Below are 13865 nucleotides of genomic sequence, written 5' to 3'. Positions count from 1 at the left end.
AGTTTATTATCCACACAAATACCAAGAAATGTTACACTATTGACTTGCTCAAGAGAAATATTATCAATAAATATGTCCCCATGCAGTATTAATAGGGTGCAACCACTTTGCCCTCCCCCCCCCCCCACACTTTTATTTGTGGTTTTTATGTACCCTTAGTGGAAGTGGTAAGCTTTCTTTTTTTCCAGCCTTTGAAGTGGGAGCGTTGTTGTTGTTGTTGGTGGTGGTGGTGCTTGTTGGTGGTGTTGTTGGTGGTGTTGTTGTTGTTGACAGCTGAAGAAACCCGGAAGTGGAATCTGAAAGTTGTGCTGAAGTCTTTTCTTTTTCTTGTTTATAGCTGATGAAGCCCGGAAGTGGCATTAGAAATATAAACTGTCCCCCCCCCCCCCCACCACCACTTTTAAAAACATGGAGCCGGCTGTGTACAATATTTTGCAATTCACAACATTTTGCATTATATCTTAAAGGTATTCATGTACGAGCATTTTTGTCTTTTTTTATTCCGTATTGCACAATATGTTTGTAGTTTGGTCTTTTGGGTGTGGGCCTATAATTACAATAAAAGCATATCTTCAACAAGGCAGATGGGTCTAAATTATGTCTTGAAGTTTATATGCCATTTTCCAGGGACTGACAATTACAGTGGAAGTGAAAACTTACATTGTAATACTGTAAAAACATTTCAGGCATGTTTCGATTGTAATGAATCGTGAAAAGCGCAGCTCTCATCCTTGTAGGAGGACAGGGTAATATCCCCGAAAATACTACCAAGCTCATTCCAATCATTTGCAATGATTAGTTGAACTCTCGTGTGTATAATGGGCTCGGCCCACTTCCGTATTTTACGCTGCTTCCTCTTCAAACTTCGTTCTTCCATCATGCGAAGGCACTGTGAGCATTGAATTACGGAGTCAACGGAGAGAGTCTCTCTCATCCTCGGGTCGGTGTGTCTTCTTTTGGCCGACAGCTGTACAGAACCACGCACGCCGCGCCCATCACCCATACAGGCAAACTACCGTTATGTACGTGAGATCGCGTGGCACACACACGTTTTCAGCCAGATCGTTTACATGCATACAACGCATACGAGTACAGCGAGCAGTCCAGTGTGTGCCGTGCTGTGAGGAAGTGGTGTCTTTTTCTATAGGCAAAACAAGCGAAACAGTGGGAAAATGTCGGGGAGATTTGTAAGAGACAGCAAGCTCCGGAATGTCTTCGGACAGGCTTTCAAAAAGGACCTCTGTTTCGAGTCCATTCACGTGTCCAAACACCAGAATGTCGGCATGTGCTGTGCAGTCAACCCCAAGTTCCTGGCCGTCGTAACAGAATCTGGAGGTGGCGGCACTTTTCTCGTACTTCCGCACGATAAGGCAAGTAAAGTTTATGGTTACAACATAATGTATGTAGGCTATTAAACAGTTAGGCCTATTACTTTTTAACTTAGTACGATACTGTTAAAACTGCCGAAATCCGTGTCGTGGGAAAATCTTGGGGGGGGGGGCGGGGTTAATATAAGGTGGAAAAAAAAAGGCAACAGGATGACTTCAGTTTTGTTTGTTTCATCCTGTGTATTTGAATGTTTCTCGGTATTCATTTCCTCCAACAAAAAAAACACTGTGACTGTCACTGACTTACTTACTACTTACTGAAATCTTCCATGAACTTCTTTTTCTTCCAAAAGTCCAAGGTCAAGGATGAAGCATCAGCATCCCAATCAGCATCCTCAGGGGCGGATCCAGGAATTCCGTAAAGAGGGGGCGTATTTACAAAATTAAAGGGGGGGGGGCGCACGTACCCCTCCCCCCATTTTTTTCTTTTTATTTCTTTTGTTTCAACAAAAAAATAAAGGGGGGGGCGTGCGCCGGTTGCGGTCCTCCCTGGATCCGCCCCTGATCCTGGCTTCCACATCACCAGCTGATCACTCAACCACTAACGTTAAATGAATGTGGCCTTGTTTTATGTGGTCCCTGCCGTGGGCCCTAGTTGTAACGTTAGGCTTACCATAAGCACCGTTTGTCTGCACTGCACGGGACACTCACTGCACTGGTCCCCTTTGACGCAACATTCGTTTGGTACTCGATCCTGTCGAGTACCGAAGTAGAAGTAGAAGTAGTAGAAGGACAAGGAGATGATGATATTCATTTAGATTTTAGAAATCAGTTGACCAGATCTAGGCTACATAGGTCTAGGTTCTACTCTTACATTATGTATCTAGCTACACTAGAATCTATATAATAATAAGTAACGTTATACATACGTAATAGGCCTAAGGTCTCTAATTTTACTGACATATGTCTCTAGATCTAGACTAGGTACTCATACTTGCCAACTCTACCGCATTTGGCGGTAGACTACCGCTTTTGAAAGATTTCATTAGCATTCAAGCTAGCGCTGCTCGCATAGGCATCTTGGATTCTACCACTTTCTCAAATGAAAATGTTGGCAGGTATGGGTACTAAATTTTATAGTACCAGCTCTATATTAACGTTGCACGTAGAAGGTATGCCCAGGCAAGCCGCGCATGCGCGATTCGCTAACTGCCCTCGCTCGCGTTAGATGATGTCATTTTTCATTCATGAATCGGGAGCTACTTCCGCTACACCGAAGCTGCATCATCATTGGCTCTTTACCCCCGTCATTTACAATATTTTCTCACACCGTTATAACATATGTTCACGTGCGACGATTTCCAGCTTGACTGGCCGAACAGTTCGATACCAAACTCTGAATTTTTACATCAAGTCTTCCATTTTTGGCAAAATATTTTCCTCCTCAGGTGTTAACCATGTATTCAGCGAAGCTATCGTTGTGTTTGAGATTTGATAGGTCATGTTTTTACATGATTTTTAGGTATGAATTTGTAAAGTACAATGTACAATGTAGTTCGATGTGTTCATTGGTGTGTGTGTATCAATACATGCGATTTGTATGGTAGCAACATGTACGGGTGTGGAGCGACACACATAAGAAGCTCAATACCACAATGCAAATTGGTCGCCATATTGTGTGGTTTGTGTAGCGTTGTGTACTGATGGGAGCTCTTCAGTCGAGCTCGCCGCCATAGCCGCTACAGGGTTCATACAGGTCATGGAAAACCTGGAAAGTCATGGAATTTGGCCTAGTCTTTTTCCAGGCCTTGAAAGTCATGAAAAATTTATATTTCCATCAAAAGGTCGTGGAAAGTCATGGAATTGCGAAATTAAGTTTATCTGTTGTTTGTGTGAGATGTACATGTATTTCCTAGTCTAGTTGCTTCACTTTGATTTGAGATCAGATTTTCAGTCTAATGTGTTTGAAAAAAAAAATGATGAAAGTCATGGAAAAGTCATGGAATTCTGGCTGAAAAGGTAATGGAAAGTTATGGAATTTAATTCATGAGAAAGAGTATGAATCCAGGGACTGCGCTACATAACACGATGGCAAGCACGCATGTTGATTGCAGCGCATTGTGTAACACCACACCGATCCTCGGAGTAGTGAATCTTGCACACCACGCAGTGCGGCCCGCCTATCTTTCTATTGGTGTCTAGGAGGAATTGTCTGCGTGCGTTGATTAACAGTAAGGTACTTCATTATGATTATGAAGATGCATCAGCAATTCAATCCAGGGCAGGGGTTGTAAACACAGAGACCGCACACAGTTTTGACCTCAAAACTACACTAGAAAATCTATGCTGCAATTGTGCACTTGACAGCCCTATAATTCATATCAGGGACTTTTCGATTGGGTGAACAAGAATGATGTGGTGCCAACGGCAGGCGTATGTCAAGGTGTCACATCTCCACGTTGAGCCGCTACTGAATTTAACTTTTCGATTTCGGGCGTCACGTCTCGTGACGTGTGCAGTAGGCTGACCTGTGCAGGTGGTGCATGATGTGGAATTTGTGTCTTGTGTTTTTTTTGATTTTGATTTGTTGGTTTGTTTGTTTTTTTACTTTTAATATTGACTTTTTCTTTGACTAGATGCCGAATAAGTATCCTGGGATGAATCATGTGGATTATAAAACATGATGCATGGTAAGGCCGCAAAGTACAATGCACTGCACCAGGCCAAGCACCGAAATGTAATTGCGTACAGCATCACGTGTAAATGCATGTGTGGGACTACGGTATGCAGTTGCAAATTGCAGGACAGTGAAAGCAGGCAAATAAAGTAGGTACTAGAGGCTGTAGTTTGTATGTCAGCGGTGCTGCTGTGACCGGGATCATAAACTTATAAATCATTAATATTCTCTCAAAAGAAATTGGAAAACATAGTGTGAATTGAGCACTGATTTACTGAGAGTCATCATGATCTTTTGCGCAATTTCGTTCATCGCGAGAGGAGTGTGACGTCATAGACAAGGCGGCGTGAGTGCGGTGTGAGTGCAGCGCGAGAGAATGTGGGTGGACAGTGATAACCGGGGTGAACGCGTTTGAAAATTGGATTGAAAATTGTCGTGGATGCTGTGTCAGATTTTTACACCAGTTGTCAGAAATTTGCAACGGCAGTCCCAGTGCTAATGAGAAACCATGTACAATTGTAGGCCGTAATAAAATGGTGTGAACGCAACAAAATGTGACAGCATGTAATGCGCCGTAACAATACTTGGATGGAAAATATTGTGTAACTCTAGCCTGACCAAATGTCGTAACAACAGTGTCTGATAGCAGCGTGTTCATCAGAGCAAAGGCTGGAATGAACAAGACTGGAATACGGAGACGGATTGTGAAAAAACTGAAGGATACGTGTGTACACCTCATCCACAAATTTATGGCGCCCTATGATTTTGGCAAACGGGGCTGCCATGGCCGCCGAGAACATGGTGTAGATGTGGCATAAAGGCATGGCAAGCTACCCTGCACCAAACATGAAAAGATCCCCCCCCCAAAAAAAAAAAAATTAAATAAAATAATAATAATAATAATAATAATAATAATAATAATAATAATGATAAAAGTGATAATAATAATCATCATCATCATCATCATATTGATAATGATAAAAATAATAATGTTTTTTTTTTGTGTATGCCTTTTAATGAAATTTGTATTTTTCTTATATAATGTAAACCGACTGTTTTGGGTGCACCAGCAGGCCTCGAATTTCGCCAGTTTTAGGGACAGGCAATTTTTGGTTTTAGGGGCACTCTCTCTCAAATTTTTTTAAGGGCAGCAAGGAAAAGTTGCAGTAAGCATGGTAATTTTGAGAGAGGCATTGCGGCAAGTAGATAGGGCATTGCGGCAAATTGCCTTTTGCCTCCCGGGTAATTCGAGGCCTGCACCAGGTGGGTTGGGGAGGATGGCCTGAGGGCCCAAGTCATTTAGTTGGCTCATTCCAGACCCGGGCTGCCCAACCTGGTGCACCCTTACCACTCCAGTACGTATGTTTTGATTTCAAAAAATGTACAAAAATTTGTAATATTATACTTGTCTTGAAAGCCGAATAAATAATAATAATGATAATAATAAAGAAATAATAGTAAAGAATGAGAATAATAAAATAAAAAATGTGTTTGTAAATTGTTCAGTTCACTCAACAAGTGCTGGTTACTTTAAAACTGAGAGATTAGGGTTCAGGTTAAGGTCAGGCATTCAGAACTTGGCTTGGACTGCTTAATAAATGATTTATAATGTACATTTATTTTTATTGTAGAGTTTGTGTGTCATCAGGCCAGTTTTTATTGGAAAGGGCATTTAAAATTCCCATCTATTTTCCTTTGGTTTAAGTGAAGTGAAAGCAATTTGCCACTAGAAGTAGTCAAATGTAGCTCGAGGGGTGCTGTCCAGTGAATTATTAAAAGGTCGTGTTAAACTTTGGGAGCACTGATTTCAAAAATGTTCAAGATATCACATTTGATGCACATGTACAATGTAGGTCTGTTGTGTCACAAAACATCCTACCATAATTTTAGCAATAAAGCCTAAAATATATAAAGGAGATATCAGTGTTTTTTTCTCAATAAACCGTAACTGTAGACAGTTCGTAGTTTGGAAACATTCTTACAGATGGTGTATATATTATGTATTATAACTATTGTTCACATTTTGTGTATGTAACAACACTTCACATCGATTGTGTTTGCCTTTATGCTGTTTTCCCATCTTTGTTGTTTCATAATGTGGTAGCAGAAATTGGAAGTGTGCCTATTTTGTTGTTCGAAGATGCTACTGTATCGAGATTGCAGACGGCAAGGTTTTCTTACATTGTACACTTGTAGGTTGTATTCCAGGACAATGTTTTATGAACGTTGTCAGCCTTGACAAGTTGTTAGCCTCTGACAATCACCATGGCAACATTCTGTGACCAGAGCTTCTCAGCCAATCAAAACCAAGGATTTTACTGAAATTGTCAAGAGACCGACAACTTTCATGAATTGATGCCCAGGTCCCATTTGTACATTGTGGGGAAGCCACTAAGCGGGTACTGTGTGTTGGTAAAAATGTGATGTATGTTTGTTACAGAGCAAGTTGTTCACTTCCTGATTGAAGGGGGACTGGCTGTAAAAGCTTCAAGGATTAACAAGCACCACCGGGAGGGTTTACAAAGAGTCACACCCCAGCCACTGATACCCTTGAAATCCCCCCCCCCCTCAATTCCTGCTTATAGGTGGGACTAAAGGCTGAACTAAAGCGTGAATTTAAACATACATTTTACAGTTATATAGGGCCATGTTGGAAGTGAATGCAAGTTCAACTACATATGTACTTGTACATTGTATTTGTAAGCTTGACTTTGATCATGTTGAGTTAGAAATCATCTAGTTGAAAGACTTCAAGATACAGCTGTGCCTGTAGCAATACAACTGAAAAACACCTAGAGCTTGACCCCACTACACTGGCTACACAAGTTTTAACTCAACTTTGCTTTTCGACTTCAAACAAAAAAACAAAAAGCTCTCTGATTACATTGTAGCATCCCTTGAGTTTTTAAACCTGTGTGCAAACAAGTCCTCTGCACGTCTGAAACCTCTCAGTTTCTGAATTAATTAATGTCATGGAAGCAGATACAGATACAGTATATGCCGAATATTTTGCGAGGTTTTTATTTTCGCGAATTCCGCGAATCAGGTACTATTTGTGAAATTTAAGACATACGAAAATATTGACTCTGATTCCAATGTGGATGTGACGTACGCGTGTACATTTCTCCGTTCAGTACAAGACTCTACGATCGCGAATTTAACCACTCGCGAAATCGTGGAGAATTCCTGATTCGCAAAAATTCAGACTCACAAAATATATGCCGTATACAGTATAAGCTCTGACCTTAGCTATGTGTACAGAGTGTACGAGTACCTCTGATTTTGAGACTGTATCTAAGTACCCTGTGCAAGATTATATTCTCTGGAAGTCACACTGGCTTTGCTGATATATCATATGCTTTGTGTGTTTGTGTTTGTTGTTTGTCATCCGGAATTGATTATGCAGGTACTATCCCACACACTCTTACCTTGTACATGGCTACAATGTAGAACAACAACTAGAGCTATAAAACTTCCTGCCCATCCTCAGTAAACTCGGCTCAATTTAACCCCTGGCCTGTGCAGACATAATTTGTGGGATGGTCTTTTAGCTGTTGGTCAACTAAGACCCTGTCTACACCAACTGAAAGGCCAGCCTTTCAATTGCACGAAAGTCAAAATGTGGTACCAAATGGGGTACCAAACTGCGGTACCAATTGGCGGCCTGAGATTACCTCGAGGAGGTAGTGTCGGGCTGGCCTCAGGCGGGCCTTTTGCTGGTGTAAACGCAAGTGGACCCAAATGTGCGGCCTCCCCTCTCAGCTAGCGTAGAAACCGCGCTGACATCACGCAACGGTTTGCTTTCATTTTGTGTTCACTTCTGTTGGGTCTTTTTGTGCAGCTGGGACCTGCATATTTTAAAACCGACTGCTGTCTAATTGATTTTTTTAGATTATTTCCTTCTTGACAGGTAAGAATGATCTTTACAGATGTACCACTGATTTGCTTACCCTTATTTTTATGCCTCCGCCACGAAGTGGTGCCGGAGGCATTATGTTTTCGGGTTGTCCGTCCGTCCGTCCGTCCTTCCGTCCGCCGTCCGTCCGTCCGTCCTTCCGTCCGTCCGTAATGAATTTTGTGGACAATGTAACTATCGAAACCTGTTGAGGTATCCTAATGAAACTTGGCATGTATGTGTATTAGGGGGTGAAGTTGTGCCTATCAACTTTTGGGTGCACATGCTCAAGGTCAAAGGTCAAAAGGTCAAGGTCAAATACATAAAATTTCACTATTTCCACCATATCTATTGAATGCCTGAAGATATTTTCTTGAAACTTAGTGTATACATGTATTACCCAATTAAGATTCTCTGGTGAAAGTTTGGGTCATGGGGTCAAAGGTCAAAGGTCAAAAGGTCAGGGTCAAATACATAAAATGTCACTATTTCCACCATATCTATTGAATGCATGAAGAGATTTTCTTGAAACTTAGTGTATACATGTATTACCCAATTAAGATTCTCTGGTGAAAGTTTGGGTCATGAGGTCAAAGGTCAAAGGTCAAAAGGTCGGGGTCAAATACATAAAATGTCACTATTTCCACCATATCTATTGAATGCCTGAAGATATTTTCTTGAAGCTTAGTGTATACATGTATTACCCAATTAAGATTCTCTAGTGAAAGTTTGGGTCATGAGGTCAAAGGTCAAAAGGTCAAGTAAAAATATTAAAACTTTTTTTTTTTTCCGTACCTTGGAAAATTGTTCAAGGTATCTTCATGGAACATAGTATATACATGTACTGACTGGAAGTGTTTATCTAGAGAATGTAGGGTTCATGGGGTCAAAGGTCAGGGGTCAAAGGTCAAGTGCAAGACTTTAAAATTTTACTATTACCCTCATATTTATGCAATGCCAGCAGGGTTATTTTTTTTACACTTTGGTGTATGCGTGTGTAACCTAATAGAAATTCTCTGGAAAGTTTTTTTTTTTCTCTTTTTGCCTCAAAGGTCAAAAGGTCAAAGATCAAGTGAAAGTGCTGAACTAACTTTTTCCTCCATATCTCGGAAGTGGCTCAAGTTACCTGGAAACTTAGTACATATTATGCATGTTCTACCTGAAAGTAATTATCTTATGAATTTTAGGGTCAAGGGCCAGATGAAAATGGTAACAATTTACTATTCAATTCAGAAATTGCACTTTTTCTCCACACCTGTACCTTGAAAATTACTCAATGCCTAAATGTATGAATGGGTCAAAGTCAAGATAAAGTCCTTAAATCCCTAGATACATGCTCTCCTATTCATCCAGTTAAACCTACGTCAAGGAAGGTGAACATTCAACACATTTGTGACAAACTTGTCATTCCAATATTTTGCCAATTTTGTGAAAATGTAATCACACAGTGTCCACATGTACTATCTAGACCTATTGGGAAAATCATGCATTATGGCGGAGGCATACCAGTCGCCAAAGCGACATTTCTAGTTTACGATTAAAGTTCTGTAGTTCAAAAAAAAAAAAAAAAGTTTACCATTAGAGCGCCACAAAGGAAAGGAAACCTGGGGGAGGGGATTTCTGTCCGAGGCCGCTGTTCGACAAGGCAGTGTAAACGCACGAAAATGTGAGTCCGTGGACCACAAGGGGGACCAGCCTGCCACTCTAAACGGGGTCTGAGAAACTTTCTTCAAACTAGAGAAGCACTCTGAGAGCACCTGGACAGTTGTAGGCCTCCACCAAGCAGCTCATTTCCACCGCTGATGTTGTTCTCCAAATGAGATTAATGATTCCCACCCATTGTATTCATACTGAAATTTGCCCAATTTCCCAATATAGAAACTGTCTTTTGTTATGTCATCAGTTTCCAACTGCATGGTGCCTCACAGGCCTAACAGAAACTAGAGCACGCACTTCAGTGCACATGGGGGGATGTTTTATCCACTTAGTCAGCGCTGACAAGTTGTCATTTTCTGACAATCACCATGGTAACAGTCAGTGACCAGAGCATCTCAGCCAATCAAAACCAAGGATTTTCCTGAAATTGTCAGCGCTGACTAAATCGGTGAAACACCCCCCTGGGCATACCTCAAGTACAAATGTATGCGCATCTTGAACTCCATAGTTCATTGACCCTACCTGCCAAAATATCAGAAATCCTGCGTAAAATCCATCAAAATTTCCAGATCACTACTATAGTTCCAATCATCTATTCCTTGTGTCATTCTCAGCCTTTCCTACAACTTTCATCCAAATCTGTACACAACTGTTTGAGTTATTGTGCACGTACTTTTGTGCAAACAAACAAACCGATTGATGCCAATGAAAACATGGAGTTATTGCTCATAGCCCGATCCTTATCAAGAACACTACAAGTGTACCATTGATGACAATTGCCATCCTGCCAATTTAATATTTACGGAACAAGTTAAACACATAGTAGGTTACTACTAGTAAGTGGCACTGTATACTGTAAAACAAGGATGTTCACATGCATCCAAGATTCGCGAACTTAAAATGCCCACGAAAGTTCTTGTCTACACTGTATGCATTGAATGCCAGTGGCAATTCAGGAAAATTTTCTGCCGCGAAAAAGACCGTCGGCTCCAATTCGGGAGAATTTCATGCCGCAAATAAATCATGTTTTACAGTACTGCACAGAGGAGTCATGCAATTGTACACTCATTCAGTCCTGAAGCACATCACTAAATTGATGTCAAGTCGATCCTTACTGTTACCAAGATGCTCTTCCTACCCCTTCCATTCTTTTTTTCCTTTTTTTTTTTATTTCCTCAAAGGGGCGTGGGATACTTTGCATCATTGTCATTCCATGTTTTCTTGGAGTCTTGTCATCTATAACCAAGGAAGTGGTTGGTTCTTCTGTCCCACTCGGGCCAAGGGGGGCGACGTGTTAATTGCTGCTGCGGTGATCTCGAGTGTCATGTTGGGGCGTGAGGTCTCTCCCCAACCCCCCACCCCCTTCAGGAGTGGCTGGTGAATCATCCTGAATGGATCAATTTGTGGTTTGATCTTCTGGGTTAATTTCCCCCCAAAGTGTGTATACGATACCAGGCTCCTGCGGCTGCGAAAGAGCATTGATTGTAACTGGGCACAAGCATGTGAGAGGATTATTTTTACACAGTTAAAATCATCACAGTAAAGAATGAGAATCTCGGCAACTATTTGGTACAGTACATACATGTACAACAATGTAGTGATACTGTACGAGCTGAAATTTTCGCGGTGGTTTTATTTTCGCGAAATTTGCGAATCGCGTGAACCACAGAAATAACAACGTGCGAATAGATTAGTACAGTTAGACCTCGCAACCGCGAAATTAACAACACGTGAAAATGTCCTCCTAGTAGCAATTCGCGAAAATATCTGTACGCGAAAATTTCAGCTCGTACAGTACATGTCTGCAGTGCTAGCCGGGTGGTTTTTGGAATAGGGTGGTACATTCTCGTGCTTCACAAATTTGATTCATCATTCCTTAAAATTGAAAACAATGGGCAATGTTCGTACTTGGTTTCCTCCTCGAGTTTGTTGGTATGGAGAAAGTTTCGTGGAGAATGCAATGATAGACATTAAACTACAAAGAAAATAATGATCAGGGTATCATATGAAATTATTTTCCACAATCATAATTCATTTTTTTTTTTTTATAAAAAGATAGGAGAGAAAGGGCTATTGAAGCAAGATTCACAGCTTTAAGTTGTTGGGGTTTATCAAAGTGTATGCAATGGAAATTAAATACAATGTACAATGTACACGTGAACAATGTACAATGTATTTCTGTATGGTACAGTAAGCCTTTTATTATAAAACACAGGTTGACCAGTTAGCTGATGCTGTACATTGTACACTGTTTTATCACTTGAAAGTAAAATGGAACACAAAATGGAAGATCAATATCAGAAGAAGTCATGTCCAGCCTGGAATTAAGGACCCTTGAGGCAAATTCAGAGAATATTGTATATATGTACGTGTATGGAGTGCTTGGAGAAAGTATAGTTGTATACTATTATCTTGAAAGGGAGATAACTTGTGGGATAGAACTGTGTGTCTTAATATTGGCAAAATGGGGAGAGAGAAGTTTGTTATCAAGTACAGTACCTTGGAATATTGCATACACTGTACGTTGTACATGTACTTCCCTTCAAGACTATGTGTTGTTGTTGTTGTCATAATAGATAGTTATCAGTTACAAGAAAAAGAAATGAATACTTGAGCTTACCTTACGTGATAAAAATCTATGAATGAATGTACTGTAAGGCCTAGTCCTTGAAGGTACAATGTGTAGGCAGAAGATTTTCTGCCAAGAACTTCCCCCTGGGACTGTCTGGTTATGTGGAGACTCGTCGAGTCATGTGGTATCACGCTGCAGTGACACAAATCCGCGGCTGCACGCTCCAGACGTGTCTCCTTAGACAGGCAACGCTGGCGCTGCTATGCCGCGGCCTACTTATATCACACGTGCCATTATCACTGCCCGTGCCGTAATGCCAGTGTCGGGGTTGTGTATCTCCAATGTAGGTGTTCTTTATAGTATAGCTGTACATTCAGTTCATAATACTGTACAGTGTGCAGTGGGCCTTGTGAATTTAGAAAAGGAACTACAATGTTACAATTGTATAATTGAATTTGATTTCTCATGGGTATACATGTAGACTGTCTACAAGGCACTACCTTATAGAAAATTGGTTTTAAAGTGGCTAAGACGTCCTAATGAAAGGTGGGACTCACCTTTTATGTGCACCTCTTTGTTATACTTTGTTTTTTTTTTTGTCGTCGCTCAGCCAATTCAACACCAATTTTCCTCAAAGAAACTTTTGAATTCCTCGTACACTGTATATGATTGTCTGCTCTATAATATTTCGTGAGTGGTTTCTGCTCTAAATAAATCACACAATAAAGTTGAAATCTGAGTCCCCATCTCAACCAGAACATTACCATCTGTTTTAGGTGTGCGAATTAGTGCTTCCTCACATACATTTGTATGTAGAACTTATGCATTATTCTATAGCTCTTAAATGGAGTATTTTTGCTTCTTTTAGAGAGAAAACAGTGCCAGGATAAAACAGCATCTTTGCTTGGCCCATCTCACGTGGACCTCGAAACCCCCCAAGATCCCTCTGCCTGTCGGACAGACATACAGCATAAATTGTACTTTGAATCAAGCTGGCTTTACCATTCTTTCATTGAAAAAATGACAATTTGGATATTAATTTCATTAACAGCAAGTGCTATCAAATCAAGTGTCCTGTGCCAGTGCTTACATAGAAACTGAAAGCATCTCAAACCAGTGCTGTTTTCTTAGTTTTAATAACTTGTTTGCTTTGCAATATCTTCTCCACTTCAAGTACGAATGTACTAGAGCTGTGATTGTAGGCCAGACATTATACACACTAAAATGTATTTCCCATCAAAGAATTTGTAGCTGTCTGTTATTTGCAAGCCTTTTGAATTCGTTAAAGTTTGATTACAATGTAACTTTTGGTGCAGAAAGTTAATGTGCGATTGCTGTGTGATTCAATAGCAAGAAGAGAAAGGAGAAAATACCAGAAATGCCTTAGCACTTATTATGACTTCTCCTGGATGTCACAACCATGTATAGAGACATTTATACACGTGTACGTATGTACGTATAAAGACAAAGAGCTATCTCACAGCATTCAAAAATATGTCAAGTGAATACACCAAATCAAAGTGATTTTTTTACTACCTACATTGTACATGTACATTTTGATAGTTACGTTCAGGCTGTACTCCTTAACCTCTAGAATAAGTTCCGCGGGGCGCCAAGTGTCGCACGGTCGATTTTGATATAAAATCAGTCAATGCGTGACAAAATTAATTGACGCAGTTGAGGATTACCATCTGAACATACAATATAACTAATGTGTGACATGTTCCAGCATTATTT

The 13865-nt window shown here is 40.5% G+C and overlaps 1 protein-coding gene across 2 annotated transcripts in view; it reads left to right on the top strand.

Annotated features, from left to right (window-relative positions):
• The first annotated feature begins 998 nt into the window (after window positions 1-998).
• The window catches only part of LOC140228033 (coronin-1B-like), a 46933-nt gene continuing 34066 nt past the window's right edge, over window positions 999-13865 (top strand). Inside the window, exon 1 of one of the 2 annotated variants that reach the window (XM_072308433.1) lies at window positions 999-1370. In XM_072308433.1, the coding sequence (XP_072164534.1) occupies window positions 1173-1370 (198 nt within the window). In that variant the 5' untranslated portion in view covers window positions 999-1172. The remainder of the gene's footprint in view (window positions 1371-13865) is intronic. The other variant, XM_072308434.1, reaches the window with a different exon arrangement.

This window comes from Diadema setosum, chromosome 4 (assembly GCF_964275005.1).
Source record: "Diadema setosum chromosome 4, eeDiaSeto1, whole genome shotgun sequence".
NCBI classification, from domain to species: domain Eukaryota; kingdom Metazoa; phylum Echinodermata; class Echinoidea; order Diadematoida; family Diadematidae; genus Diadema; species Diadema setosum.
This window is presented reverse-complemented; position numbering and strand designations above follow the sequence as displayed.